The sequence below is a fragment of the Vombatus ursinus genome, unplaced genomic scaffold, assembly GCF_900497805.2.
Source record: "Vombatus ursinus unplaced genomic scaffold, bare-nosed wombat genome assembly UNPS02004196.1, whole genome shotgun sequence".
Lineage (NCBI taxonomy): Eukaryota > Metazoa > Chordata > Mammalia > Diprotodontia > Vombatidae > Vombatus > Vombatus ursinus.
The window spans coordinates 213,631-239,696 of NW_020943974.1; the positions used below are offsets into that span (position 1 = coordinate 213,631).

Sequence of the window (26,066 nt, forward strand, 5' to 3'; positions counted from 1 at the left end):
GAAAGATGGATGGAAGGATGGATGAATGGATGAACAGATGGATGGATGGATGGATGGACAGAAGGAAGGAAGGATGGATGGATGGATGGATGGATAGACAGAAGGAAGGATGGATGGATGGATGGACGGATGGATGGATGGATGGATAGATGGATGGAAGGATGGATGGATGGATGGATGCAAGGATGGATGAATGGATGGATGGATAGAAGGAAAGAAGGATGGATGGATGGATGGATGGATGGATAGATGGATGGATGGATGAATAGATGAATGGATAGATAGATGGGATGGATGGATGGATGGATGAATGGATGGATGAATGGATGGACAGATGGATGGGCAGGGAGATCATTTCTGATAAGCTTGGCACCTCGCTAAGTCCAACACAAGCTACAGCAGAAAACGTCTGCAGAGGAATCCCACAATCCTGATCAAATCCAGTGGAGAAGGGAAGATCTCCGTACATCTCCGTACAGAACATGGGTTCTCTCACCTCACGGGATTTTGGCCTCTCAAACCACACTGACCAGACATGAGAACATAGCTCAGTGGGAGAAATCTGCATGAAAATGGTCCCTTCTGCCTCCCCTCCAATTCTCTCTCACAAAAAGGCATTTGTGAGTCTTCCATTCTTCTCAATGCATTCCACCGCAATCACACCACGAATAAAATGGGTCTCACAACTCACTCCAGGATGACCTTGGCCATTCCCATCCAATGACGGGAGGCCACCAAGCGTCCGGTCACCACCATTCTTCCTGAAACATCCGCCAGAGAAACCAGCAGGGGTATGAGCCACGCTGGGCTGAGGAGGTGGGGAGGGGGACTGCCCTACAACACACAGACCACATTCCAACTCCAGGACCACATAATGCTGATGCAAGGGGGCCCGAATCAATCATGAGCTGATCATCGTAAGGCCAGGAAACTGCCATGAAATTAACTGTCCGAGGTAGCCAGCACCGAGCTGATTTCCTCTAGGGCAAGACCACCATTTCCCCTCTTTCTTTGCCCGGGACCAGAGACGGGCCACACAGTGCAAGTTGGCGGGAGATTCACCACTAAGCAAGCACTCCCCATTCCTCCATCAATCATAGCCCACCCACACTGCGATTAGCACAAAGGCCCAAATATGGACAAACACTGCTTCCACAAAGCTTTAAATTTTGAAAAGGGAAGGTCAGTCCCAGCCTGACACCTGGGCACCCGGGCCACTGCCAGGGCCTCTTCTTAGAGGGCGCTTACCTGGATGGGTTTGGGAGCTCATTGCGAGCGGGGGCAAGTCCGGTAGATAATTCAAAACAGATCACAGAGCCCACGGCGGCAGCAGCTCCAAAGAGAGCCAACGTCCCACCATCACACACGCACAGACAGGCGGGAGAGGGGCTAGGCTATGTCTGAGTCACGCAGGCATGGCTGAGCAACCAGAAGCAGCCGAAGAAGCAGCCACGGATCTCAGCAGGCTTTCAGAATCGGGACCTGTGGTCAGAAGGAAAAAAACACAACTTCTCAGATTCAGAAGAGTTCTAATCTCCTAACTCCATTTCAGCTCATTCGTTCCACAAACAACTATTTATTAAGCACCTCCAACATGCCACAGGCTGGGGACATGAGGACCCAAAGGAGAGAGACCCCTGAGGGAGGCCGGCCAGAGGGAACGCTTGGAGCCCAGAGACGGACAGTCAGTGGATTGGAGAATGTGCGTGGGGGGACCTCAGGGGTAAGGAGCCCAGAAAGGAGGGAAGGCCAAACAGAGCACTTGGGATTTGCTCCTGGGAGCCACTGGTGGTTAGTGAGAAGGGGGTGACACCTCTAGGCTGATTATTCCTGGGTCCTTTGAGGGAACCCCATGTGACACGAGCTTGATGTGCTTCACTCTCTGGGATGCCTCCCCTGGACATGCTCTGGCTTATCAATGTCTTTTTTATTTTGTTTTATTTTTTGGGTGACTTGCCTAGGGTCACATAGCTAATGTCAAGTGTCTGAGGCCGGATTTGAACTCAGGTCTTCCTGACTCCAAGTCAGGTGCTCTATCCACTGCACCACCTCGCTGCACCCATCAATGTCTTTTTTAAACCTAGAGGCAAGCAGCTAGGCAGCACAGTGGATAGAGCTCAGGAAGACCCGAGTTCTAATCCAGCCTCAGACACTCACTAGCTGCGTAATGCTGGGCAAGGCACTTCACCTCTGTCTGCCTTCAGTTTCCTCAACTGTAAAATGGGGATAATAATAACTCCCAGAACATTTGTAAGGATCAAATGAGATCATCCATGTAAAATGCACTTAGTGTTACCATCATCATTATTATCAATTGTCATTAGCACAACTATGATTAAAACTAATTCCTGGTATCCTGAACGGAGCACATTCCACCCCCATCTTGAGAGCTGTCACCTTCTTACATCAGCCCCCCATGTCCAGCTACCAGATGTGTGCTAGGTCAGCAGCTGTCTAGAACCCCGACATGCTAAAGATCACAAGATCCTCGATTAGGGCTGGAGGGGCCTTCAGAGACCTGCTAAGCTTCTCATTGTACAGAGGAGGAAACTGAGGCAATGATTTCCCCAGGATCACCTTGGTTTGAGACCAGGCCCTCTGACTCGAGATCCATAGTCCCCACAGTCCCCATCTTGGGCCTCTCTCTCTCACCAACAAACGAGTCCGTTATGGCCCCTTCCATTTCTAAACCTTCTCAAGCGTTGGCTCTTCCCTCCCTCACCAGCTTCTCTGTCCTCCAAATGAAAGGTATTATTTCACATCTTCTCACGCCCCTGGACACTCTGCTGTCTAGAAGACTTTTTACATTGTTTTTAAAGGGAAAATTTTGTTTGGAAAAAGTGTGAACAATTCCAAATTTCCCTGGATTTAAGTTAGAGATTGACAGTTGCGGTCCAGCAGAATGGGGCTGCATGCGAATGCAGAGGGCTCGCCTGGGCTCAGCTTTCAGGCGCCACCTGGCCAGCGGAGCTGGAGGAAGCAGGCTGCGGCGCCCCACTCCACGCCCCAGATCACCCACTGCTGACACATGCACATCTGTACTCACTTCTCCCAACACCTGCTGTTTCCCTAGGAGGCGAGTTCCTGGGGGGAGGCAGGAATCTCCAGCACCCTGGACAGGGCCAGCAGACAAATGCTTGTGGAGGACAATGGGCTCCAAAGCCAGGTCAGCCATTGACCACCTCAGTGACTCTGGACAAGGCTCTCAGTGCATCCAAATCAATCGTCCCATGCAGTGGATTACAGCTCACTCCTCTCAAACGTTCTGCCAGAGCCGGATGGGGCCGGTCTCGCCCGCCATCACTCTCAGGGCACAGAGGATTCAGGGTTCAAGCCAGGCTTCTACCACTTACCAGTCGTGGGACCTTAGGCAAGTGACTGCCCCTCTCTGGGCCTCAGTGTCCTCATGTGTAGAATGAGGGACTAGATCGGGGGTCAACCTCGACCATCTATCGGCTAAAAAAACCACACATTGGTATTATCTTTGTTGTAACGCACTTCTATTTATTTGGCTGACTCTTTCCCAATGACATTTTAATGCAGTTCAGTCACTCCCGCCCCTGTTTCTGATACCTCAGACCAACCCTCCAGTGCAGGATCTGGGATCTTATGATCTTTTCTACCGAGAAGCCAGCATGGAAATCCCGGGGGCCTGAGGACGGACGGACGGACATCACGGAACAGACTGGAAGTGGTTTTCCCCATCCTGTTACCGCCACATTAGAGGACTCCTCACAGCACCCACACACCCCACAGGGTATTCCTAGATTCTGATTCTATTCTGATTCCTAGAGCCAGGAATCAGCCCGAGGGTCCCTTTCTGAGCAGACTCCTGGGGACAGGCAGCCAACCTACTGTCCAAGGCACTACCAGGAGGCACAGGGCTTTCCCTCTAAGGCCCCTTCCCACCACGAAGGAGAATGGGAACCTCTTGGAGGCTCCCAGGGTCCACCAAGTACCTGCCCAAGAATCCCCTCCAAGACGTGACCATCAAGAGGGCCCCGGTGGGAGCCCACTGCCTCCTAGGCAGCTCCTGGCATTCGCCAACACTCACTGGCCCTCTTAGCTTCAGCCTCAGCTGCTGGTGCAACAGCCACCCCCCAGCCAGTTCTAGCTTCGTCCCCTGACAGCCCTGGAGTTGCCAGGGACCTTTCCCATGAACCCGAGCCTTCTCTTCTCCAGGAAAAGCATCCTCAGTCCCTTCAGTCCAGACTCAGAGGGGGTGATCTCAAGGTGCTTTACAAACCTGAGTGCATTCCTCTAGACACACTCCAGCTTTTCAGTGGGGGAGGAAAGGGAAAAGGCATTTATAAAGCGCCTCCTACATGTCAGGCACTGAGCTAAGCCCTTTAAAGATACTATCTCATTTGGTCATACTCCCTAGGTGAACCTGGCACATCCCACAACCTCCCTGGGCCTCAGTTTCCTCATCTGTAAAATGATGGGGTTGGTTGGGATGGCCTCTAGAGCTGGGGTGCTGGGATGACCACAGGGCACCTTCTCAGTTCTCCCCTCCCCCCGCCCTGCGCCGGGGATATCTCTTCTCCTGGGTGAGCCTCTACCTAATTCAGAGATAATTTGTAAAATAATTTACAAGAGCTCTGATGCTACCAGTGAAAGATCAGGAAGGAGGAGTGGGAACCAGCCACAAGGAGGCCTGCGGGCTCTGCGAGGACCCTCCTCCCCCCCCTTCTCTGAAGGTGGCCCCGGCCACCTCAGTCACGCGGAGTGGAACATCAAGGCACACTGGGATCCCTCTGGGAGCCAAAGCTCAAGTGTGCGCTCAGAGTAAGAGGGAAAAGAGGAACCATATGGTTTCCACTAAGTCACCTCCCCAGGTTGGTGATAAGCGGGCGGTACGGGGCATGAGGAGGAAAGAACACTGGTGCGAGCTGGGGGACCGGGGCTGGATTCCCAGCTCGGTGGGCCCTTAGCAGTCCCTGCCCCTCCCCGGGCTTCAGTTTCCCCATCTACAGAACGAGGGAGTTAGACAAGGGGACCCCCGAGGATCCTGAGAGTCTGTGAAAACGCCCCACAGGGTTTCTGCCTGACTTTACAGACACAAAATCCAGCCTCTGGTCTACAGAGAGGAGTCACACCTCCTACAACGACACTTCCGGATGGGGTAATTTCATGTTCTCCCTGCAGACGCGCTCCAGGAAACAGCGCTCAGAAAAGAGTGCCTCGGTGGAGGCTCACAGGGCTAGGAAACAATAGAGAATATTGGATTGTTTCCACCATGCTGACTTTTAAAGTTCTTTGTTATAATGAATGGCTCTTTGACAGGAGGAAGGGAAGGTATAGGGGGAAACCCAGGCAACGGAAGCAGCTAGACAGCACTGAGCTTGGAGTCTGGAAGTCCTGGATTCAAATCCAGCTTCAAGGAGCTGGGGCAAGTGAATTACCCTCTCTCATCTAGAGGATAATAATTACATTTCTCACACAGGGGCGCCAGGAGAGAACGTACTGCAATCTTCAGATGCTAGAGAAAGGCTTGAGAGCTGACTCTACTTACCTGTAGAGCAGCAGTTAGCCAAGTCTGAGGGACCTTTTCTCTACCTCAGGGACCTGAAGCAAAGTACTGTCTAAACCCCAAAACTCTCTCCCCCTCTCCCGTCTGTGTCTGTCTCCCTCCCACTCTCTTTGCTGGCTGGCTGGCTCCCTCCCTGCCCACCTCTCTCTCCATTTCTCCACCTCTCCCTGTATGTGTGTGTGTGTGTGTGTGTGTGTGTGTGTTTGTCCCTCTTTCTCCCCCTCCCCCCATCTCCCACCTCTCTCTGTATGTGTCTCTCTGTCTGTCTCTCTTCTCTTTCTCCCTCCCACTCTTTCTGCTATCTGTCTCTCCCTCTCCCTCTAATTCTCTGCTTCTGTCTCTCTGTCTCTCACCTTCTATCTATGGGTATATCTCTATCTCTCTCTCCCCCCCTTGTCTGTCCATCTGTCTGTTATCTCCCTCTCCATCTCCTCTCTCTCTCTCTCTCTCTCCCTCCCTCCCACTCCATCTCTCTCTCCCTCCCCATCTCTCCCTCCCTCCCTCCTTCCCCATCTCTCTCTCTCTCTCTCTCCCTCCCCATCTCTCCCTCCCTCCCCCACCATCTCTCTCTCCTCTCTCTGTCTCTCTCTGATGAAGAGAAGCCACACGCACTCTCTACCACAAGCTCAGCGGCAGTCACTGCAGAGGCAGCCTTCCAGAGAGGCAAGCAGTAGCAAGACTGGACCCCTGAGACCTCAGGCTAGAACAGGGGAAGAAGGAACAAGGACAGCAGAAACAGAGTGACCCGGGAGGGTAAGGGAGTGTGTGAAGGTAGATTGGGGGAGTCCACTAACAGGGCCTAGGTGGCACACAAAAAAAACAACAGGGCAGGAGCCAGCAGGAGGGGCTGCAAAGGGGACTGGGCAGGACATAGGGGAGAGTGGACAAGGGGCAGCCCCTAGTGGGACAGGAGGGAGCATAGGGTGGCCTGATCGCACCCCCATGCAGGAGGGCAAGGACCGAGGTGGGCCGGGCACAGGGGACATCCTGCGGCTCCCTGAGGCTAGGACACGCCTTCTGTTGCAAAGAAGGGTCGTCCAGGCATCTCTCCGGCTCCGCCCTTGGATCTCTGCAGAGACCTCACTTTGGCTTTTGGACAAGGTGCTCCACCATGACCGCCCACAAGCAGAGCCTGACTCACGTGGCCCCCGGGCAGAAGCTGGGTCGCTCACTGCAAGAAGCGGGGGTACCAATCACTGGGAATCATTTCATTAAAGGAGGGGGGGGTCATTAAAGGTTAGAGTCCTCCTTTAGGAGCTGAGTGTGTGCTTAAATCTGAGGCGCCCGATGCAAACCGATCCCTCCATGATATTCTCAATCCCCTTCCCCACCAAAAGACACAGGCTTCAGATACATTACTTATCTGGACTTGACCCATGCCGCAGACCTGTCCTAGGAGACGCTCCTACTACTAGGCTCAACAACCTTCTGAGTCAAAGAGGGGCTGACAAGGGTCTTCTGAGGAGGCTGGGAAGGAGACCGGCAGCGGGTTTTCCACGAGAAATGATGAACCGAGTTCCAGGTACGCAGCCTCCCTCTGAAAGGTCTACACGGTTCCCATGCACCTGATGACATTCTCCAATGGCAGGGGACAGTGACAGGCCTGGAGGCAGGAACACCTGGGTTCAAACCCTCCCTCCTACTGTTAGCCACAAGCACGAGCAGCGGCCGACAATGGCCACTCCCGGTCCCCAGGGCTAAGTCATATCGTTCGAGTTCTCCAAGCTGAGGAAATCACAGATCCCACCACAGCTTGCTGAACATCTAGAAAGGAAAGGTCATTTCAGATGCCCCCACCTCTGGACAGTCACAAGCCCCTCACTAACAACCCGATTCCATGTCGAAGCTAATTCGTGACCCCCAAGCATGGGAAGAAAGCATTGGACGCCAGGGCAGAGGTGTAGGGAGTGACCTGAGCTCAAAGCACGGCTTCGGGGGACCCTGAGCAGTGAGTCCCTTCCTTTCCTCGGGTTCCTCCTCTGCAGAAAGAGGGGGTTGCAGTCAAGGCATCTTAGGGCCCTCAAGCTCTCGAGAGGACCAGAGGGGCTGGTGGCCCGTGGAGAGTCCTAGAAAAAGGAAGCCAAGCCACAACAGTGACGCAAGCTGTAAGAAAGGGACTGGTTCCCCAAGGGGACGTCATTGCAGAGCACCCGCTGGGGGCCGGGCACGGGCAGGAGGCTGGCTGGCTTGCCACCTCAGGGGCCACAGTCGTCTCAGGCAGAAAGCCCTCCCTTTTCAATGTCCAAAGATTGTACACAACACACACACGCATGCGTGCAAATGCACATACAGACACATCTACATACACACTCACACATATAGGCACAAAGATACAAAGACACTCACAAACACACGAAGACACACGCACAGATGTACACCCTCATGCTGCTCTGCATTATGCTGGCTGGCGCTATTGGTCCAAAAGGCACTCAAGGCCCAAAGCCAGCAGGAATTTCAGAGCCCAGTAGAAACTGGAAGGTAGCCCATACTCAAGCCCATTTTACAGATGAGGAAAAGAGAGGCCCAGAGAGGTCACAGGGCAGGCAGTCTGGGTGGGGGCCCAGCAGACACCTGCATGTGGACACAACAGACGGCCCCACACACCGGAGGAGGAACAAGAAGACCTCAATGTGTGAGACATTGTTCACTGAGTTCCCAGAAGGCATCTTTCCTTATCTGATTGGCTGAGTCCTCATGCCAGAGCTAAATAAAGATCAATATAACAACATGCGGAGCATGTGGGCGTTTGTGGACCTCCTGCGCTAACTCCGGGTACCCCCCACAAGTCAGGAATCAATGACCTCTGTCAAACCCCACAGGCGAGGAGGCAGCTCCCCCAGCGTGCCCCACAACTCCCAGCAGCGTGGGGTGCCAGGCTCTCGACTCCCACGGCCCTTTTCTTTTGGAGGCCCCATGGGGACGGTGGAGTCAGACGTCCCAAGGTACAACTCTGACTCTGATGCCACACTCACATCACGTCCTACTCGATGAGGACCCAACCCAACAAGGCTCTGTGAACACAAGACCAAAAGGACCCTTTCCCTCTGGACTTTTACGCAGAGGATACAGTGGCTAAAAAGCCGTCCTCAGCAGCCCCACCACCAGCGAACGAGCGTGCCGGGAAGCCGTGGGCCCGGCCCCTCTAACCTCATCCATTAAAGGCACAGCAGAAGCCGCTATCTCCCACGGGGACAGGACGAAGGGGCAGAAATGCCTGTGGGCTGCAAAAGCCCTGCTGGGAACCTCACTAGGATGCTGGCGTGCAGTCAGCTCCAACCAGGACCGGTGGGGAAACGGCCTCCCCGGGCTCCCCTCCCCCAGCTCAAGGGTCAGTACGCTCCCTCCTGCCGGGCCACCTATGCCACGGAGAGGCCCAGAGCAGACCGACGGGCCCCTCGCTGCCTTCCCCCTCTCCTGCAGGAGCCCCGGGGAAGGGGCCTCACACAGAACGGGGGCCAAAAGAGCTGTTGGCAAGAGGGAGGCGGGAATCACGGGTTCCCGTCGCCTAACAGGAGAGGCGCCAGGAAGCAGAGGACACAGAATGGAGACCCTGGCCACGGCCAAGGTCAGAAAGCAGGGCGAGGGGCGCTCCCAGCCCACTCCTCTGACCCGAGAGTGTTCGCCCACAGGCCTCCCACCCCAAACACACACACAGAAGCCAACGAGAAGATGGGGACTCCACGGTGACCGGGGGCAAGTCACTTCCAAGGGAGGGAGGAGTCCTGCTCGCCCCGAAGTGAGCCTGCTCCCCACGGAGATGGCCCCTCCCCCCATCCCCTGCTCCCTCTCTTCCTGGCCCTCCTTGTCCCTGCGTTTGAGGGGATCCCCCCCAGCAGGAGTGCACGTCTCCCCCACATTCTAGTCTTGGCAGAGTGGAACGAGAACCAGACCCCAAGTCAGAGGCCCCACTTTACCACTGGCTGTATGGACGTGTGTATGACCTTGGGGAAGTCACTTCTCGCCTTTCTCACCTGGGAAAAGATGGGGGTGGGAAGGGATAACTCAAGGTCACTTCCCATTCTGACCCTCTGAACTTCTAGGTGTAGCTAACACCTTGTCACTCACAAAAAATGACACCCAGTAACTCATGCGCAAAGCAGGTCATGGGGTGGGGGGGGGGAGGAGAGAGGAGGTCACAGGAGCAACAGGCAGGGCGTCTTCTGTCACTGAGAGCTTTTACACAGAATCCCAACTATAATCCCACACCATTCCTGGGGTTACCAAAATCATGCCACATTTTGGGTGTGCTTTGACAGGAATGGAAAAGGCCTAGAGGAAAGTCAGGCCAAGTCAGGGGCAGCAGGGGGCAGCAGGGAAGGCGGCTCACCCTGACAGCCAGGGGCAAGAGAAACACAAGAAAGCCTGGCTCCCTGGATCCTCAACATGCAGGGCAGGAAAGAATTCTTATTATCCCCATCATACAGCAGAGGAAACTGAGGCACGAGGGGGAATGGGAGGGGTGAGACTGTCTGAGGCCATGGAGCCATCAGGATTCCAACCCCACAGCCCCGACGACGAGGAGGAAACCCACAACTCTATTCTGTCTGGTGGGACGGAGGACGGCCGGCCGCTGTGCCCGAGGGGCCTCCACAGCCACAGCCGGACTCCCTGCTGTGCCATTTCCTCCATCAGAGAGCACTTTCTCTGTTTGTAGGCCTGGAGCTTGGCACACGAGAAAAGCTTAACGGATCCAATTGGTTTCTTCATTGGCTCGTTCACTCGTTACCCCCGTATCTACTCCTCCCCACCATGCAGAGTCTCCTACTGTGGCTGGGGGGGCCACACGGGGAAGGCCGGAGGAAGGCACGCGGAACGGGCAAAGACAGAAACCGCATCAAGGCCGATCCGGATGGGGCCGGCTGGAGAAGCAGCGGGGTCCTCCGGGCTGGGGGGCCGCAGACAGGAGGGACACGGCGCTCTGACGGCCCCCGGTCCGATCAAAGAGACGCAGAGGGCCGGACTCCCCAGCGACTATCAGAGCGGGCCCACCCTGGGGACGGGTTCCATCAAACTGATGGCCCCTGTCCGAGGGTGTTTCAACATGCTGACCCAGCCTGGCAGAACCAGCCTGTGTGTGCACACGCCTACCTCAGGGACCTTCCGCTGCACTTTTCCAACACATGCGGGTCAGGAAGGTCAAATCCAACAATGACAGCGACTGCCAGAGGGAGTCCTGTGCCTAGAAGGAGCAGATGGGGGAGAACACAGGCCCTCGGAGCAGGAGGAACTGTGCCCGCACACACGCCAGGGTGGGACCGAGGGCCTCGAGGACCAAGGCGTTTCCCACTGCCCCACACTGCCTCCCAGAAATAGCCATTTCTCTGGGTTTATGTCTGTGTGTTTGTCCCGACAAGTTTCAAGAAGTCCTTGGGTGGTCCAAGCTTCGGCAATCTGGGGAAATGCTGCACCCTTGCCCTAGGGGAGGCCCCTGCTGGCTCAGTGACTCAGCAGGCAGAGGCCAGCCCCACAGCCACAATGCCGCACTCAGCCTCAATCTCTGGGCTCCCTATGCCAGCACAAAGTGAAGGGGCCTCACGCCTCCGCTCAGCAAGGGGCTCCAGGCCTACCAGGCGGCCGCTGCTGGGGCTCTGCTCTCTCTGACTCCCACGGGGAAGGCTCCTACCAGCAGGCCAGACATACTGAGAGGCCAAAGGCAACAGGCAGACCTCGAGGGTCCCACAGGCAAAGCCCCCGCAGAACTCCCCAGCGCCCAGGGCTAGGGGCAGGGATGACGGCAAGGACTGGGACCGACCTCTCCCCACCCAAGTCCGGAATGTCACGGCTGCTCCAGCAGCTCCATCTCCCTGCCAGGAACTTTCTTCCATGAAATGAATGGACTTTCACCCGGCTCTTCCTGTCAGAAGCTGCTGGCTATTCGGCGAGGAAGAGAGGAAGGGGCTTTGGGGAGTCAAGCAGCTGGGTCCCAATGCCACTCTTGCCAGGGACTCTGCTGTGTGACCCCCAGCCAGTCGCCCTCTCTGCGTCCGTGCCGGCTCATCCCTCACAGGGCAAGGAGGTTCCCCACAGACCAAATGAGAAAGTCTGCACAATGCCTTACAAACCTTACGGGAACAAGTAAAGGCAACTGGGCATAGGCTGAGAACCAAAAAGCCCTGGGGGTTCGAGGCCCACTTTGGAGAGCGGCCACAGGAGCCCGGGGACGTCCAAGATTTGGCCCCTGAGATCCCTTCCAGCTCGAGACGTATGTTCCAAGGACACTCGATCACTTTAGCTTCCTAGGCCTCAGTTTCCCTACGTGTAAAATGAGGGGGGCTTGGGCTAAATGGGACCTGAGGCCACTTCCAGATCCAGAACTGTAACACTACTGGGTCAGCAGTCCCTAGCAGCGTTAAGGAGGTGGCAGACAGAAAAGCCTCAGACAAATGCCGGCTAATTGTGCCCAGCCTGCCCAAGAGGTCAAGCTCATTTCTGCGTCCCTACCTTAGCGTCTCCTGCACACTCTCCCCCCACCCCTCCATGGCGCCTGCCCCAACCTCTCCACATTTACCACCCAGACAAGGGTCCGGGTGCCACATCTGCAGCCACTGACTGCCAGGCCGGGGCAGTTCCCACACAACGCCGAGTGAACTGCTGGTAGGGCGCAGACATTCAAGAAACGCAGGCTGACTCTGATGGCCAGCGAGCCACGGAAAAAGGAATGCTATTGTAAATCGTTCAATAGAAGAACCCCCAGGGCATGTGGAGATGAGTGCTTTAAAAATAATTATTCTATAAACTATCAATGAATGTTCAAACCTGCAAACGAACTCAAAGAATCGCTGTATTAGGAAATGCAAACTGAAGCCTTTAGAATTCCATCAAAAACTGAAAAAAAAAAAACCAGATGTGAACATTCCCAAGCCGAGAATCAAGTTGTCCAGGCTGGTTCTGGGCCCCCAGCCCTCCGTCTGGCGGTTCCCGTCCTTTGCACGGCTACCCTCAGTGGGCCTCAGCAGGGAGGCGGCCCGCTCAGCAGCAGCACCCATGACCTTCCCGTCTTTCTCGGTCTGCCACTGTGCCAGCGTGTGTTCAGCTGGCCCACAGCTGCTGGACATCCAGGGAGTGTGGAGGTTCTCCCCAGGACCAGCGTGCTGTGAGGAGGATGCTGAAGGCCAGTCCTGAGAGTCGGATCAGTGCGTCACAGAGTAAGGACCAGTTGTTCTCCAAGGAAGAAATGCAAAATAGGGAGAACCTGAAAAACTGCTCAAGCCCTCGAAGATGCAGAGAAACGCAAAGGAAAACCTCTCGGAAAATGCCAATTTAATCAATTTCCAGGGCCAGAATTTGTGACAACAATAATAAACGAGCGTATTCCACGGTGGCGGGGGGAGCATGAACAGGGACAGCATTTGGGGGAAGTAACAGGTGTTTGGAAAGGGAGGGGTGACAACCTCCGATGAAGAACTGTCAAAAGAAAAAGAAAAACAGACTAAGAAAAAGAACTTAGAAAAAAGAACAAATAAAAGGGCCGTCGAAGCAGAAGGAAAGACTACGCTGCTCAGGGCCGCGCCCGCCCACGGCGCACCTATGGTCAAAGGGCGAACTGAAAAACGTGCAGTTTTGCTACTCATCCACTAAGTCAGAGGGACAGCTCAGGCCTCTCATGGTGCTGCCAACAACGATGATGACGAGTGTCTAGAGAGGGCCGATCGTGGGCCAGGCGCTGTGCTAGAATTTACAATTATCTTTTATTTCACTTGACGCTCACAACCCGCAGCAAAGTGCTGTTAGATTCCCATTTTACAGCTGAGGAAACTGAGGCAGAGGGTAAGCAACTTGGTAAAGGGTCGCCCGGCTGGTACGTGTCTCAGGCCCTCTTGGCTCTAGACCCGGCTCTCTAACCACTGCACCGCCACCCACAAACGACAGAGCTCACTGTCGGCAGGTTACGGACAGCCAGCAGCATTCACTCCTGTGTCCCTGGCGGAACAAAGCGGTTTTTTGGCAGGGTTACCGAGCAGGATTCACCAAGCATCACAAAAGTAAACTACTCTTTGAAACACTGACTGCCTTCATTACTTGGAATATTCCCTAAGAGCATCAGCACCAACATACATGTACGTGCACGTGTGTACAGAGACACACAAACACACATGCACACTGTGACATATGTGTGACACACCGATTGTAGTCTGTATATCATGGCTCATGCAGCCACACAGAATGTAGGCAGCAGCACTTTGCAGGCTGTAATCAGAACTGCACTCAACGAATAATTTATAAATGTTTACTCCGTCCCGGCACCATGTCAAGCAAAGGGGATTATCAAGGCAAAAAGAAACAGTCTCTGGGCTCAAGGAACACAGAGATGTCATTGATACTCAGTTGTTCCAGGCCTGTCCAACTCTCCGGGCCCATCTGGGGCTTTCTTGGCAAAGAGACCGGAGGGGTGGGCTGTGGCCTTCTCCAGCGCATTTTACAGATGAGGAACTGAGGTAAGTAGGGTGAAGTGACTCGGCCAGGGTCACACAGTGAGAAGATGTCTGAGGCCAGGTTTGAACTCATGAAGAGGAGTCTTCCTGACTTCAGGCCCAGAGCTCTGTGCCCTGGGCCCCCCAGCACAACTTACACGCTACTAAATGTTCAAAAGTTTGTCAACAGCTGATCACATTACTGTGTGTTGAAAGGATGATATTCTACAATTTTATTTAAATGATTTTTAAAAAGGAAGACAGAAACGTGGAAGTATTTACAAGGAAAGCAAAGAAAGAACAGCATGGGCGGATGAAAGAAAGGAGAGCACACAGAGCCGGACACAGACACGCAATGACGGCAGTGAAGTCTGTGACTCGACAACGCAACAAAACCCAAACGAATGAAGCGGAGATGTAGCCGCCGCTCTGGGCCGCTCCCGCGGGAAGGTTCTTAGAGGAGGAAGGTTCAGGCTTTTCTTGTGTTTCCGCTTCCGGCATGGCCCCCGGCCCCTGTCTCCAGGCCCTGGGCTCCCCGGAGCGCTGCCTCTTCTGCTGGCCTGGCCGAACGTCAACTCTTAGGCCGAGAGGTGACTCCAGGTGATCGTTTGGGGCACGACTTCCCCTATAGCAAATGGCCTCTTTCCTCCTGAGGAGGGACACGCAGCTGTGGAGGCCTCTGACCGTCAGCGTTAGAAAGCTTGCCAGCCCCACTGTTTCCACAAAGACGGCGAGTCTTCGGGGGCAGACGGTCAGTCAGGTTTCATTAACATCAGCATTCACTCTCAGTATCACTATGTCCTTTGCCTTGGCCCCAAAACTTTATTTATTTTTTTTTTAACACAAGAATAAGGAACGTTTCTTGTTAACTAACATTGGCAAGGTCAGCCTCGTTGGTTCGGGCCTCATGGACCTGGCTAGTCTTCATGGCCCCTCCCCGTTCACAGACTGCTCCCATAAGCCAGGCCAGCCAGCTCCCACATGGCTGTCATTGAGGTGGGAGGCCGAGTGACAGTTCACCATCACTCAGGCAAATAAAAACGCTCTGAGCACCAGGCCTGAGGGTGGGGAACGGCTGGAGGCCGCCATCTTGGGAGAAGACACTAACCTCCTCCAAGAGGGAATGCTTTACATGCAGACTCGTCACCAACACGTATGTGTTAGCCCTCCCCAAACCGGTGCTGGGCATAAACGCCTCCTACTGAAGCTGATCAGAGTCAAGTTTTGACCTGGAGTCACTCAATGCCTAAAAGTTTACAAAGATCCTCACAACCACCCTGCATAGTATAAGGCATATATTATTTTCCCCATTTTACAGTGGAGGAAACTGAGGCAGCTGCAGGGCTAGAAATTTGCAACAGCTGGCCTAAAAGCCACCTCTTCAGAGGATGGGCTCTGGGTTCAAATCCTGCCGCAGGGACTTATCATCTGTGTGACTTTGAGCAAGTGACCACCTTCCCTAGACCTCAGTTTCCTCAGAAACCTGTCTCTACGAGGGCATTTGGAAATACGGCCCTGAGGTGGGCCTCCTGTAAAGAGCTGTTTCCCCCCTGTTCTAATCCAATACATTGCCAGAGCCCAAAGCATCCCCACCCTCCAGGGTCTTGGATGGGCTGGTCCAAAAGTGGTCCCCTGACATCAAAGCCCCACTCCCAACTACTGCCTGTCGGGGGTCCACGCAGGAGTGGCTGCCCACAAACCCCACAGAATCGAGAGGTTCCAAAGAAACGAAATGTACTCATGCACCCATTCTCCAGGTGACTGACCTATCAGACCAATACTTCAATGGCCTGCTGACATTCGAATGACCACTTGTGCATTTTAGAGTGATTTCTATCTGCATGGAAAGGCAGCTCCTGCCCAAATCTCAGGCTCTGGAATCGGTACAGTCGAGGGAAGCCCCAAGGCAAGAAGGACTGCATGGACACAGCCCCACACCACTTCCAGGACACCCTTATCAGCAGTCCAATGACCAATGGCCCACCGTTTCAGGAGCACATCGGCGGTACAGACCCACAAACCAAGACAGGTGGCAGAGACGCCGAGGCCCAGAGATAGAGCCCTCTGCATGATCACGAGACACATTGGTTTTTCCCAAGTCAGAGCTAGAACCCAGATCCCTGCTCCAGGGTCCTTCCCGCCACACTGCAGCACTCTGGCTCTTCAGAACAAGCCCAAACAATGCCAGGCGTAAGGAGATGATGCAAGGTCAGATCCTCTAAAACCAGCATTTTTATCTGTCGACGACAGTCTGCTCCACCCGCCACAAATAGCGTAAGTCTCCCCCCACTCCTTAGAGAGATGATGGCCTGCAGGTGTGGAATACCACACACATCAGAGAAATTCAACGATTGGTTAATTTTATTGAACTTTTTTTATTCTTTATAAGGAATGGTTCTCTGGGAAGGGAAGGGGGAGATACACACTGAGAAATGCAGGTGATTTTAAAGCAGAAGACGCTAATTCAAACTGCATTTTTACAAAGGAACAGAGTCCTAAGGGGCCAAGTGCACAACGAGTCACCCCCTGAGTCACCCCCTCCTAGGTAATCAACCAAAGCGCATATGCAGCCCACAACAGCAAGTCCCCTCCCCTGCAAGCAGTTGAGCTGCACGCCCCCTGCCCCCCGCCCCTCACCCCAACCTGCTGCAGCAGGACATGCTGACTGGGATACAGCTTTCCTCCTCTCCAGCTGCCTCCACAGGTTTCTCTCCAACTGCCTGCTTCAGTTTTTTCAGGGAGGGTAATCCTATCTTCCCCATAATAACATCCCTTGTCTGGCTGGAGGCTTATGGAAGCGACAATTCAGCCTTGTTTCACACATAGTCCATTAGCCCAAGTGAAAAGCTCAGCAGTTATCTGATTTACACATCTGATAATCCAATTTATAAATAGGAACTTTCAAAATGGACATTCCTCTCCAGCTCTCTGAAGACAGCACAAGCACCTTCCAAGAGTCTTCCATCCTCGCTGGTCACTCCTGAATACGGGGACTCAGCGTGGTAAGAGGGATTTGGGGGACGGGGCACCCCAAGAAAGGCTTCCACTGACTACGCGCATGTCTCCTGGGCCAATCCCTTCGCTCAGGCAGCTTTGGGAGATGAGTACGCTGTCCTTGCCTGCAGGTGGGACCACTGGCAGAAGGCTCACTGGACGATCCCTTCCAATGAGAAATCTCTTACATTTGCAGAACACTCATTTGTGCTCCTGCCTCTTCCCCACCCCACCCCCCTCCGCCCCCGAGGCTATAGAGCCCTCAAGTTGATGCACCTCAAGGGAGAGCCAGAGAGAGGGTGAGCCAGAGAGACCAGCACACTTCTGTTTGCTTAGCATTAAATCCCGTGCTTTTACAGAGCCAGGGGCACTTGGAAAGCACAGTGTTGTGTCTTTGTCCCTGAAAGCTTTCTAGCCCTGGGTCAGGGACCATTCTCTACAATCTTTTACAGGTGAGGAGATGAAGGCCTGCAGTCACTTGGGTAATCAGAGCAATGGTTCTGAGCCTGGGGTCTAAGGATAGATTTGAAGCCGTCCATGAACTTGGAAGGTAAAACCGACACCTTAATTTTCACTCCTCTATTGAAATCGGGCATTGCTGGGGGCCAGGGGTAGAAGGACCAAAAGCCTATGTAGCCCCTGCCCTCAGGAAGGGGGCTTACTTACATTCAGAGGGGGGAGGGGGCACCCCCCATAAGGACAAGGAAATACAAAGTACGGAGGAGGCAAATTACAAGGGGGAGGAAAGAGGAATGAAGAGATGAGGAGAGACAATATTCCAGGAACGAGGGAGGTGGGATCTACCTGTGCGAAGGTGTAGCAGCTGGACACTGGGGACACAGAGCAGCAGTGACTGAAGGGGGTTAAGGGCATGAGCGTTGGGGAGTGAGTTGTGTATTTTGAAAGCAGGTCACAACATCTCCAATTTGGCCCCTGCTTCACAGAATTCACCTCCAAGAGTCCACGGCCTCTGCCTGGGCACGGAAATGACAGGGAGAAAAAGTCTTCTTGGATTGCCAGGGCGCTAAGGAGCTGAGCAGGGGCCCAGGCCACGGGAGGAGACAGACCTTCTCAGGAGGCCGAGCCACAGCGCACGCATGGCTGCTGCGGCTGCAGGTACCCCACTGAGCCTGCCAACACCAAGCGGAGACAAGTCCCTCACCCTTCCCTTGGCTTGGGAAGGTCCTTTCCACGGGCAGCCCCGATCTACAGGAGACTGTTGTGAGCAGAGCACTCCCTGAGAGACGCTGAACATCAGGGGGCTCGAGGGGGCGCTGCCCCACCTTTATGCACGGATCGTGGTCCACTTTTCCCCCTTGTAAGCACATCCTCAAAATCATATCACCAGTCGGTGAAAAAAATCCAAGTATTTCCACAGAAGCCGAGCTACTGCTGCAGCCACACCCCTGGAACCCCAGGCACCATCTCTGGGCGGCTCCATCAACCAAACTGGCTACCGAGGGAAAATATCAATGGTACAGAATGATCAGAGGGCCAGCGGGCAGGGGAGATGCCAAGGCCTTGATCCCCCCTCTACGCATCCCTGCTCTCCAAATCCGTATTTAATGGACAGAAACTCCCAAGACGGCTTCCACAGAGCCTCCCCCCGGACCCCCCACATTCACAGATCCCGGAGCAGCTGCAGGATCTTGGGGCTGGCTTGGAATTTATTTTTTAAAATGTTTTGCTGAAGAAATTCAGAGAGCAAATGCCATCGCAAGGGGACTGCGAACATCCTTGAAAGCTGCCTTCACCACCCACAAGCTTCCATAGCAGCCGTGTCCACGACAAAAAGGCCCCGACTTCATGTTTTGGCTCAATGGGTGGTGTTGTGTGTGCTCAGAATCCCTGAACCACCCAGAGCCATCAGAGCGAAGCACGCGGCACAGGGAGGAGAGTGCCAAACTCCCTCGGTGACCTTGGGCAAGTCATTGGACCCTTCCTAGGGGCAGGGCAGCCCAGACCGCCTCTGAGGCCCCTTCCAGTTCCTGCTCTGGGACCCTACTGTTTACAGTCCTGCCAATGAGCAGCACAAGGAATGGGATCCCTATTTGCACAAAAGGAATTTGAGTGTCAGAGTGGTGAGACAGATAGGAAGGGGCAGAGAGCTTCCACTCTGATGTTTCTCATAAAGATATTCTACCCGATACCACCTCACACCTATCAGATTGGCTATCATGACAAAACAAGAAAATGATAAATGTTAGAGAAGATGTAGGAAAATTAGAACACTAATGCATTGTTGGTGGAGTTGTGAACTGATCCAACCATTCTGAAGAGCAATCTGGAACTACGCCCACAGGGCTATAAAACTCTGCATACACTTTTATCCAGCAAGAGCACTTCTAGGTCTGTATCCCAAAGAGATCACACAAATGGGAAAAGGACCTACATGTACAAAAATATTCATAGCAGCTCTTTTTGTGGTGGCCAAGAATTAGACAATGAGGGAATGCCCATCACCTGGGGAATGGCTAAATAAGTTGTAGTATGTGAATGTAATGGAATACTATTGTGCTATAAGAAATGATGAGCAGGCAGACTTCAGAAAAACCTGGAAAGACTTGTATGGTCTGATGCTGAGTGAAGCGAGCAGAACCAGCAGAACGTCGTACACAGTAACAGCCACATTGTAACAATGATCAACGATGATAGATTTAGCTCTTCTCAGCAATTCAAGGATCTAAGACAACTCCAAAAGACTCATGATGGAAAATGCTATCCAGATCCAGAGAAAGAACTATGGAGTCTGAAAGCGAATCAAAGCACACTACTTTTACTTTATTTTGTTTGTTTGCTTTTTCTTTCTCGTGTTTTTTTTCCCTTTTGTTTGGATTCTTCTTTTATAACATGACTAATGTGGAAATATGTTTAATATGATTGTACATGTACAGCCTATACCAGATTGCACACTGTCTTGGGGTAGGGGGAGGGGAGGAAGAAGGAGAAATTTAGAACTCAAAATCTTTTAAAAGTGAATGTTGAAAACTAAAAATAAAGAAATAAATTTAATTTTAAAAAATGAAAAAAAAAAGATACCCACCTGAAATCCCTTCCAGAGCCCAAGCTCTGGAAAATCATGATAATATTAATTAACAATGATGGCTATTATCTGTGTCGCACTCAAAGGTTTACAAAGTGCTCTGCACAGATACACAGACTACTTCACCAGATGCTCACAACCCTGAGTCAGAGAACCTGGATTCGGCTCCCACTTCAGACGCTTGGCCGAGTCACTGAGCCTCAGTTTCCTCAACTGTAAAACAAAAGGCCTGGACCTACGGCCTCCAAGGTCCCTTCCAGCTCTGCGTCAGGGGTCCGGGCGCACCAACGCTGCTGACTCAGCCAGCCAGGAAGACAATTCCCAAGAGGCTGAGAGGCCGAGAGACCACAAGGGGCCAAGGAGACCAAGGACCTTGGGCAGGTCACTGCCTAGAGAAAAAAGCTATTGGCGTGACCTCCCTCAAGGGCTATACTGAGGAGAGGGAGTCCTTCCTATTATCCATGACCATCAGGCAATCTGCCAGGGGGCTTTCCCCTAGCGACTGCTCAGAGGGCCACAACCTACAGCCTAGTCACTCAAGGGACAACGTGCACTCATCAAAACCCAGAACAAAAAGGACTTCTATTGCTTAGGGCATTTTTGCCTTTAAAAAAAAAGAAGACCAAAAAAAAGAGGAAAAGAAAGAAAGAGGGAGGGAGGAAGGGAAGGAGGGAGGGAGGGAAAGAAGGAAGGAAGGAAAGAAACGAGGGAGTGAGGAAGGAAGAAAAAAGGAAGGAAGAAAGATCTGAGTTCCTTCACATGAATTCCATGAGCTCTAAATGCGGAAGCCACAGATCTCCCCAGAGTCAGGGAGAAGACAAAGCCTTTCCCACCGACCCTCAGGCTGTCTCTCAAGGGAGCCTGGCCAGGAGAACCGATGTCTGAGCAAAGTTACTTGGCCCTCACAGGAACTGGACCCAGGACCTTCCAGAAGACTCCAGAAGCGGCGGCACAAATGTTCTGGCAGGTGGACGTGTGGGCACAGGAGACGGCAGAGGCGAGGGCAGGACCCAGAGGGGGAAAAGGGGGCTGCAAAACAAAGCTACGGGCGGATGGAGGAAAGTCTGAAAAGCCAGAACAAGGAAGTACAAGATGTCTTTGAGTAAGAAAATGGCGGGGTCAGATCTGCACCTCAGGGAGCCTCTAGCAGCTACACAAAGGAGGCCGGCCCAGGAGGGTGAAGATGGCCTGTGCATGAAGAAGAGACGATGGGGGTCGGAGATGCTGCAAAAGCAGAATCAGGGGGCCTCGGCAAATCTATCCAACCAGAATGAGGCAGGAAACACAAGGCAGCAGATTTGGAGTCCAAAGACCTGGGTTCAAATCCAGGCCTGGCCACTTACTGCCTGTGCGGCTTTGGGGAAAGTGCTTAACCTCTCTGGACCTGTTTCCTCAACTATAAAATGTGGCAGATGACCTTCAACCTCTAAGGTCTTTTTCAGCTCTACCACGATTCCAGGATTTTAAGTTAGGAAGAAGGACAGGCTTGAGAGAGCGGGAAGGCAGAGAAAAGAAAACAAAGAAATGGCCCACGCGATTCCCAAGGGCCCATTTGGTTCTAGAGCAGATGAGGGGTTCCACTCTGCCTGCACCAGACTAGGGGCCCTAGAAGACACCTACTAGGCTCCAGAAAACAAGGCGGAGGAGGCGGGAATCCTGAACAGAACCAGGGAAAGGGAGTGGAGGAGAGGGAGGGGAAAAAGGAAAGGAGAGCAAGGAGGGAAGAGGAAGAGAGGAAAAGACGGGGCGATGGAGAGAGGGAGGAGCACTGGGCAGAGAAGCCTGGCAACCTCGCCCCTCTACCCTGAGGAGGCCCCGCAGCAAAGCAGATGGAGCCCTCCTCTGAATGCGATTTCCATCCCTCCCCTCGCTCCCCAGACAACACCCCGAGGAATGAATTTCCTTGTGTTTTACTCTTTGCCTGCTGGGCCAGGTCCATTCTCCCTGGAGAACCCCACGCATGTTCCTGAGAATCAGCAAACACTTGGGTTCAATAAACAATCAACTGGGAGCCACGCTCGTTGAGAGCTGGACGCTTATTGTGCTGGCTTAAAAAACTATCTCCCACTGCCTCAGTTACCCGTTTAGACACACACACACACATACACACACACACACACACACGCGTGTACACGCCCCAACCCATTTCCCAGAAGCGTGCTAGCTGTCACTCTCCACTTGGCCTTCCAAACTCATTTCAGGAAACAATGAGGGGCCGTGAATTGTGCTTCCCCACCGGGACCCATGCTCCATGCTCAGCACCTCACAGGATACCTGGAAAATAGCTGGCCCAGCTGAAAATTTCTGCATTTCCATGTGGTGAGGATAAAAATAAATAAGGCGACAAACAAAACCACAGCCTGAGGTGTTCAAAGTGCACATGAGCCACCAGGAACCCGGGAGAAAGGCACAGTGTGGGGAGGGAGCCCCTGCCCAGCCCTGGCCCCAAAGCCTCCACCGCACCTGCCCAAACGATTCAGGCATTCCTCGATGCACTCTCTAAAAACGAAATGTACATTTGGGCAGTGTCCTCTTAATGGATAATCACAACCCCAACGTGGGCCTTTGTTCTTTCCACCAGCATCTGCATGCAAAGCAGGCTCCCCCAGTGCTGGTGCCTTGTGGGAATCAGAAACCAATCTTCCAGCACGCGAAGAGACAGAGGAGGAGGAAGAGAGAGGGAAGGGCGAGGCCCGGAAATTCAGCTCCCAGACCAGCTGAGGCTTCAGGGACGTGGCTGCTGCAGTCGAGAACCATCTTGGTCCAAGTAGGGTCCAGTAATGGCCGTGATTCTTCGCTCCCAGTCACCATTTACCAAACTACGTAATACACACGATCCCGGCCGGACGGGGTGGACACCTGATCTTCTGCCTCCTCGGAGGCCTGCAAGGTCACCCACAACAGCAGGTGCCAACCCCAGCACGGGAGCACACCAACAGCAGCCTGCACCCACGTAGCAGATTAAAATTAGGCACCCTAATTATTACACTGCCAGTGTGGAAATGGGAATGCCACGTTAAAAGCGAATGGGCAAATTCATGAATTTCTTCATTTGCTTTCAGCTTTTGATGCTCCGGCCTGGTCTTTTTTATTATCAAGAGGGACATTTACAAACATACACACAAAGAGGCAGAAATGCATCATTAGCTCTGTTCCCAATTAGGATAAGCACCTATTTGGACAGCTAAGCTTCCCCTCCTCCCTAGGTGGCATCTTTGATATTAGGGAGCCCCCCTACCCACGCCCAGAAGGGACTCTGGGTTCTCAAACTGGGCCTGATGAGGAATGCCAGGGCTCCCATCCAAGGCCCAACAGGTCGGCCTCCCAGCAAAGGCGGCTGTAATCCGCCCCACGGGAAGCGCCATCGGCTCACAGACCTCAGCGGTCATCCGGTCTGCTTCCCTCATTTTAGACCTGCTGAGGTCACCCAGGGAGTGGCATCAGAGGTTAGATTTTCACCCAGGGCCTCAGACTGCAGAGTGGGTGCTCTTTCCATCTGCAGGGGGGCAGTGCTGCTCTGATAGCCACACCAGGGAAAGGAAAGATGCTCCTGCCCACGGCGCCCTAAGGAAGGGTCACCAAGTTGCCAAGAAATCATTAATGCAGAAGGAACTCTCCCTCCAAGTCCGGGCAAAGTCGAGAATCTAGACTGATGGAGGTCCTAGCACGCTGTCATGTGAGAATGCTTTTGTGTAAGGTCACGCACAAGCATGCACACATGCACACATACCTGCACACCCACAACAACAACACAATGCAGTAAATAGGAGCCCTGATTTTCAAGTCAGGAGAACCTGGAATCACATTCCCCCTCCAATACATCCTGGCTATCTAATCCCAGGTCCTTCATTTCACCTGCAGAGCTAGACTAGGCCAAGCATTGTCAAAGTGTGGGCTGGGACCCCTGGGGGTCCACAAGGCCAAAACTATCTTCATAATAATACTATGATGTTCTCATTCCCAATGCAGCAAATAAAATATATATAGAAATGGATACGAGGTAGATGTGTCCCACATAAATAAAAGCTTGGGGGGGGGGTCAGGGGGTGAGCTGATTAATCATTTTGGGGTCCTGAAACTGAAAAGTTTAAGGACTGCTGCTCTAGGCAATGCCAGCCTATGCTCGTAAAGAGAGTTTTCTCACAGAGGAGTTCCCGCTTTCAATTAAGCCCAATCTCTAACCCTGTCTATATGGGTACAAGCTGTTTCCTGGGAAGGCCTAGAGGCACCAAGAGGCCAAGGACACTTTCCTATTTTTCTCTTTATCAGTCACAGCAATGCCTGGCGTGGAGCAGGTGCCTAATAAATGCTTGGTGGTGCTCAATTTTTCCTCTGTGAGTAAACATTCCACACTCCATCTGGAATGGTTCTAGAGGCCCCTCCACTGACTCCACTCTACACCTGGAGCACCCCAGCATCGTCTCCCTCCCATCCTACTGCTTCCAGGTAAGAGAAGAGGAAAAGCCCAGAACTGGGGAGGTGGCACCGGGGGAGGGGGTGGGAAGAAAGGTACTGAAGAAAGGCACAGAAACACAAAAGAAATCCACGAGAAGGAAGTGCCCATGAGGATGCAGACGAGCAGAGCAGGGCTCGATTTAATGTAGACTGTAAAAAGGTAAACTGGACATACAATGTTTCACATGCAATCTGGTCCCTGTTCTCTAGACATGGAAATATCTATGTTTGTGTTTACGTTCAAAATAAAAAAGAAAATTTCAATATGACTAGACAAATGAGAAGGCTGGAGCGGCTGACTGCAGAGCTCTCGACTACAAATCAATGATCCAGAAGCCCCAGCCCCAGCCCCATCCCCCACCATCCTCCAGAAGATCAGCACTGGGGCCAGGGGCCCGTCCCCTTCTCCCACAACGTCTTCTCCTTCACTTCTACTCCCATAGCTGCCTGCCTCCCCCTCCTGCCCCCACTCTGCTCAGAATCCACAGGCTTTCCCGGCTCCCTCCCTCATGGAGAGAAGCCTCCGTCCAGATCCCCTGACACTAGCTTCTCTCCCTCCCTGGTGCTCCATTTTCTCCAGCCAGCTTTCCTTGCCTGCAGACGCAGGTTGGCCACCAGGCCTGGACTCTCCCTCTTCACCCGCCACCACACCCCTGATGTTCTCAAACTTCCACCCTGGCTAACCCCGACTAATGGGCTTCTCTCCGCAGCTCTGATCCACATTGGAAAATGGAACAAAAATCACTTTCCCAGCTAGGAATTCGAGCTTCCTAAGCTTCAGCTGGGCCCTCCCTACTGCTCAGCAGGCTTCCTTCCCTTTGGTTCCCTCCCCTTCTCCAGAGTGTTCAAAAGGCTTAGCCCAGTATTTAAAGTCCTGACCAAGAAGCACTGTCAATCAGTAAGAATGTATTAAGTGCCTCTTAGTGCCCAGCAATGTGTTACGAACTAAGGATACAGTGAAAGGCAAAAGACAGTGCCTGCTCCGTATGTGTGTGTGTGTGGAGGGGGTGCAACATGCAAATGATGACTATATGCAAACAAAATACAGACAGAATTAAGTTGGGAGTGGGTAGTCTCATGAGAAAGGTACTAGCATTGACAGGAATTGGGAAAGGCTTCTCATAGAAGGTGGGATTTGGGCTAAGACCTGAGGCAGAGATGAGAAGACACAGCGTCCCAGGCATAGGAAGCAGCCAGGGAAAATGCCTGATGTCAGGAGACAGAGTGTGTCTTGTTCAAGGAAAAGCCAGGAGACCAGTGTCACTGAAATGAAGGGAACATGACAAGATACAAGGAGTAAGAAGACTGCAAGATGAGGGGCGGGAGGCACGCTGGGAATGGCCTTATACTCTTTTGAAAGAGAGGATTTTATATTTCATCTTGGGGGCAATAGGGAGCCACTGTAGTTTATTGAGTAAGGGGGCGTTATGGTCAGACCTGTGCTTTAGGAAAATCACTTTGGTGGCCAGCTGGACGATGGATTGGAGACGGGCGAGACTTGAGGCAGAAAGACACCCCAGCAGTCCAGGAGGGAGGTGATGGAGGCTGTATTCAGATGCTGCAGAGGTGAAATGAACCAGAGATGCTGCAGAGGTGAAATGGACCAGAGATGCTGCAGAGGTGAAATGGA

General features: G+C 53.1%; 1 protein-coding gene across 1 annotated transcript in view; it reads right to left on the minus strand.

Annotated features, from left to right (window-relative positions):
* LOC114053923 (histone deacetylase 4) overlaps positions 1 to 26,066 on the minus strand; it is a 253,834-nt gene that overhangs the window by 212,183 nt on the left and 15,585 nt on the right. The window contains exon 2 of the mRNA XM_027877070.1: positions 1,249 to 1,482. Within this exon, the coding sequence (XP_027732871.1) occupies positions 1,249 to 1,270 (22 nt within the window). The 5' untranslated portion in view covers positions 1,271 to 1,482. The remainder of the gene's footprint in view (positions 1 to 1,248; positions 1,483 to 26,066) is intronic.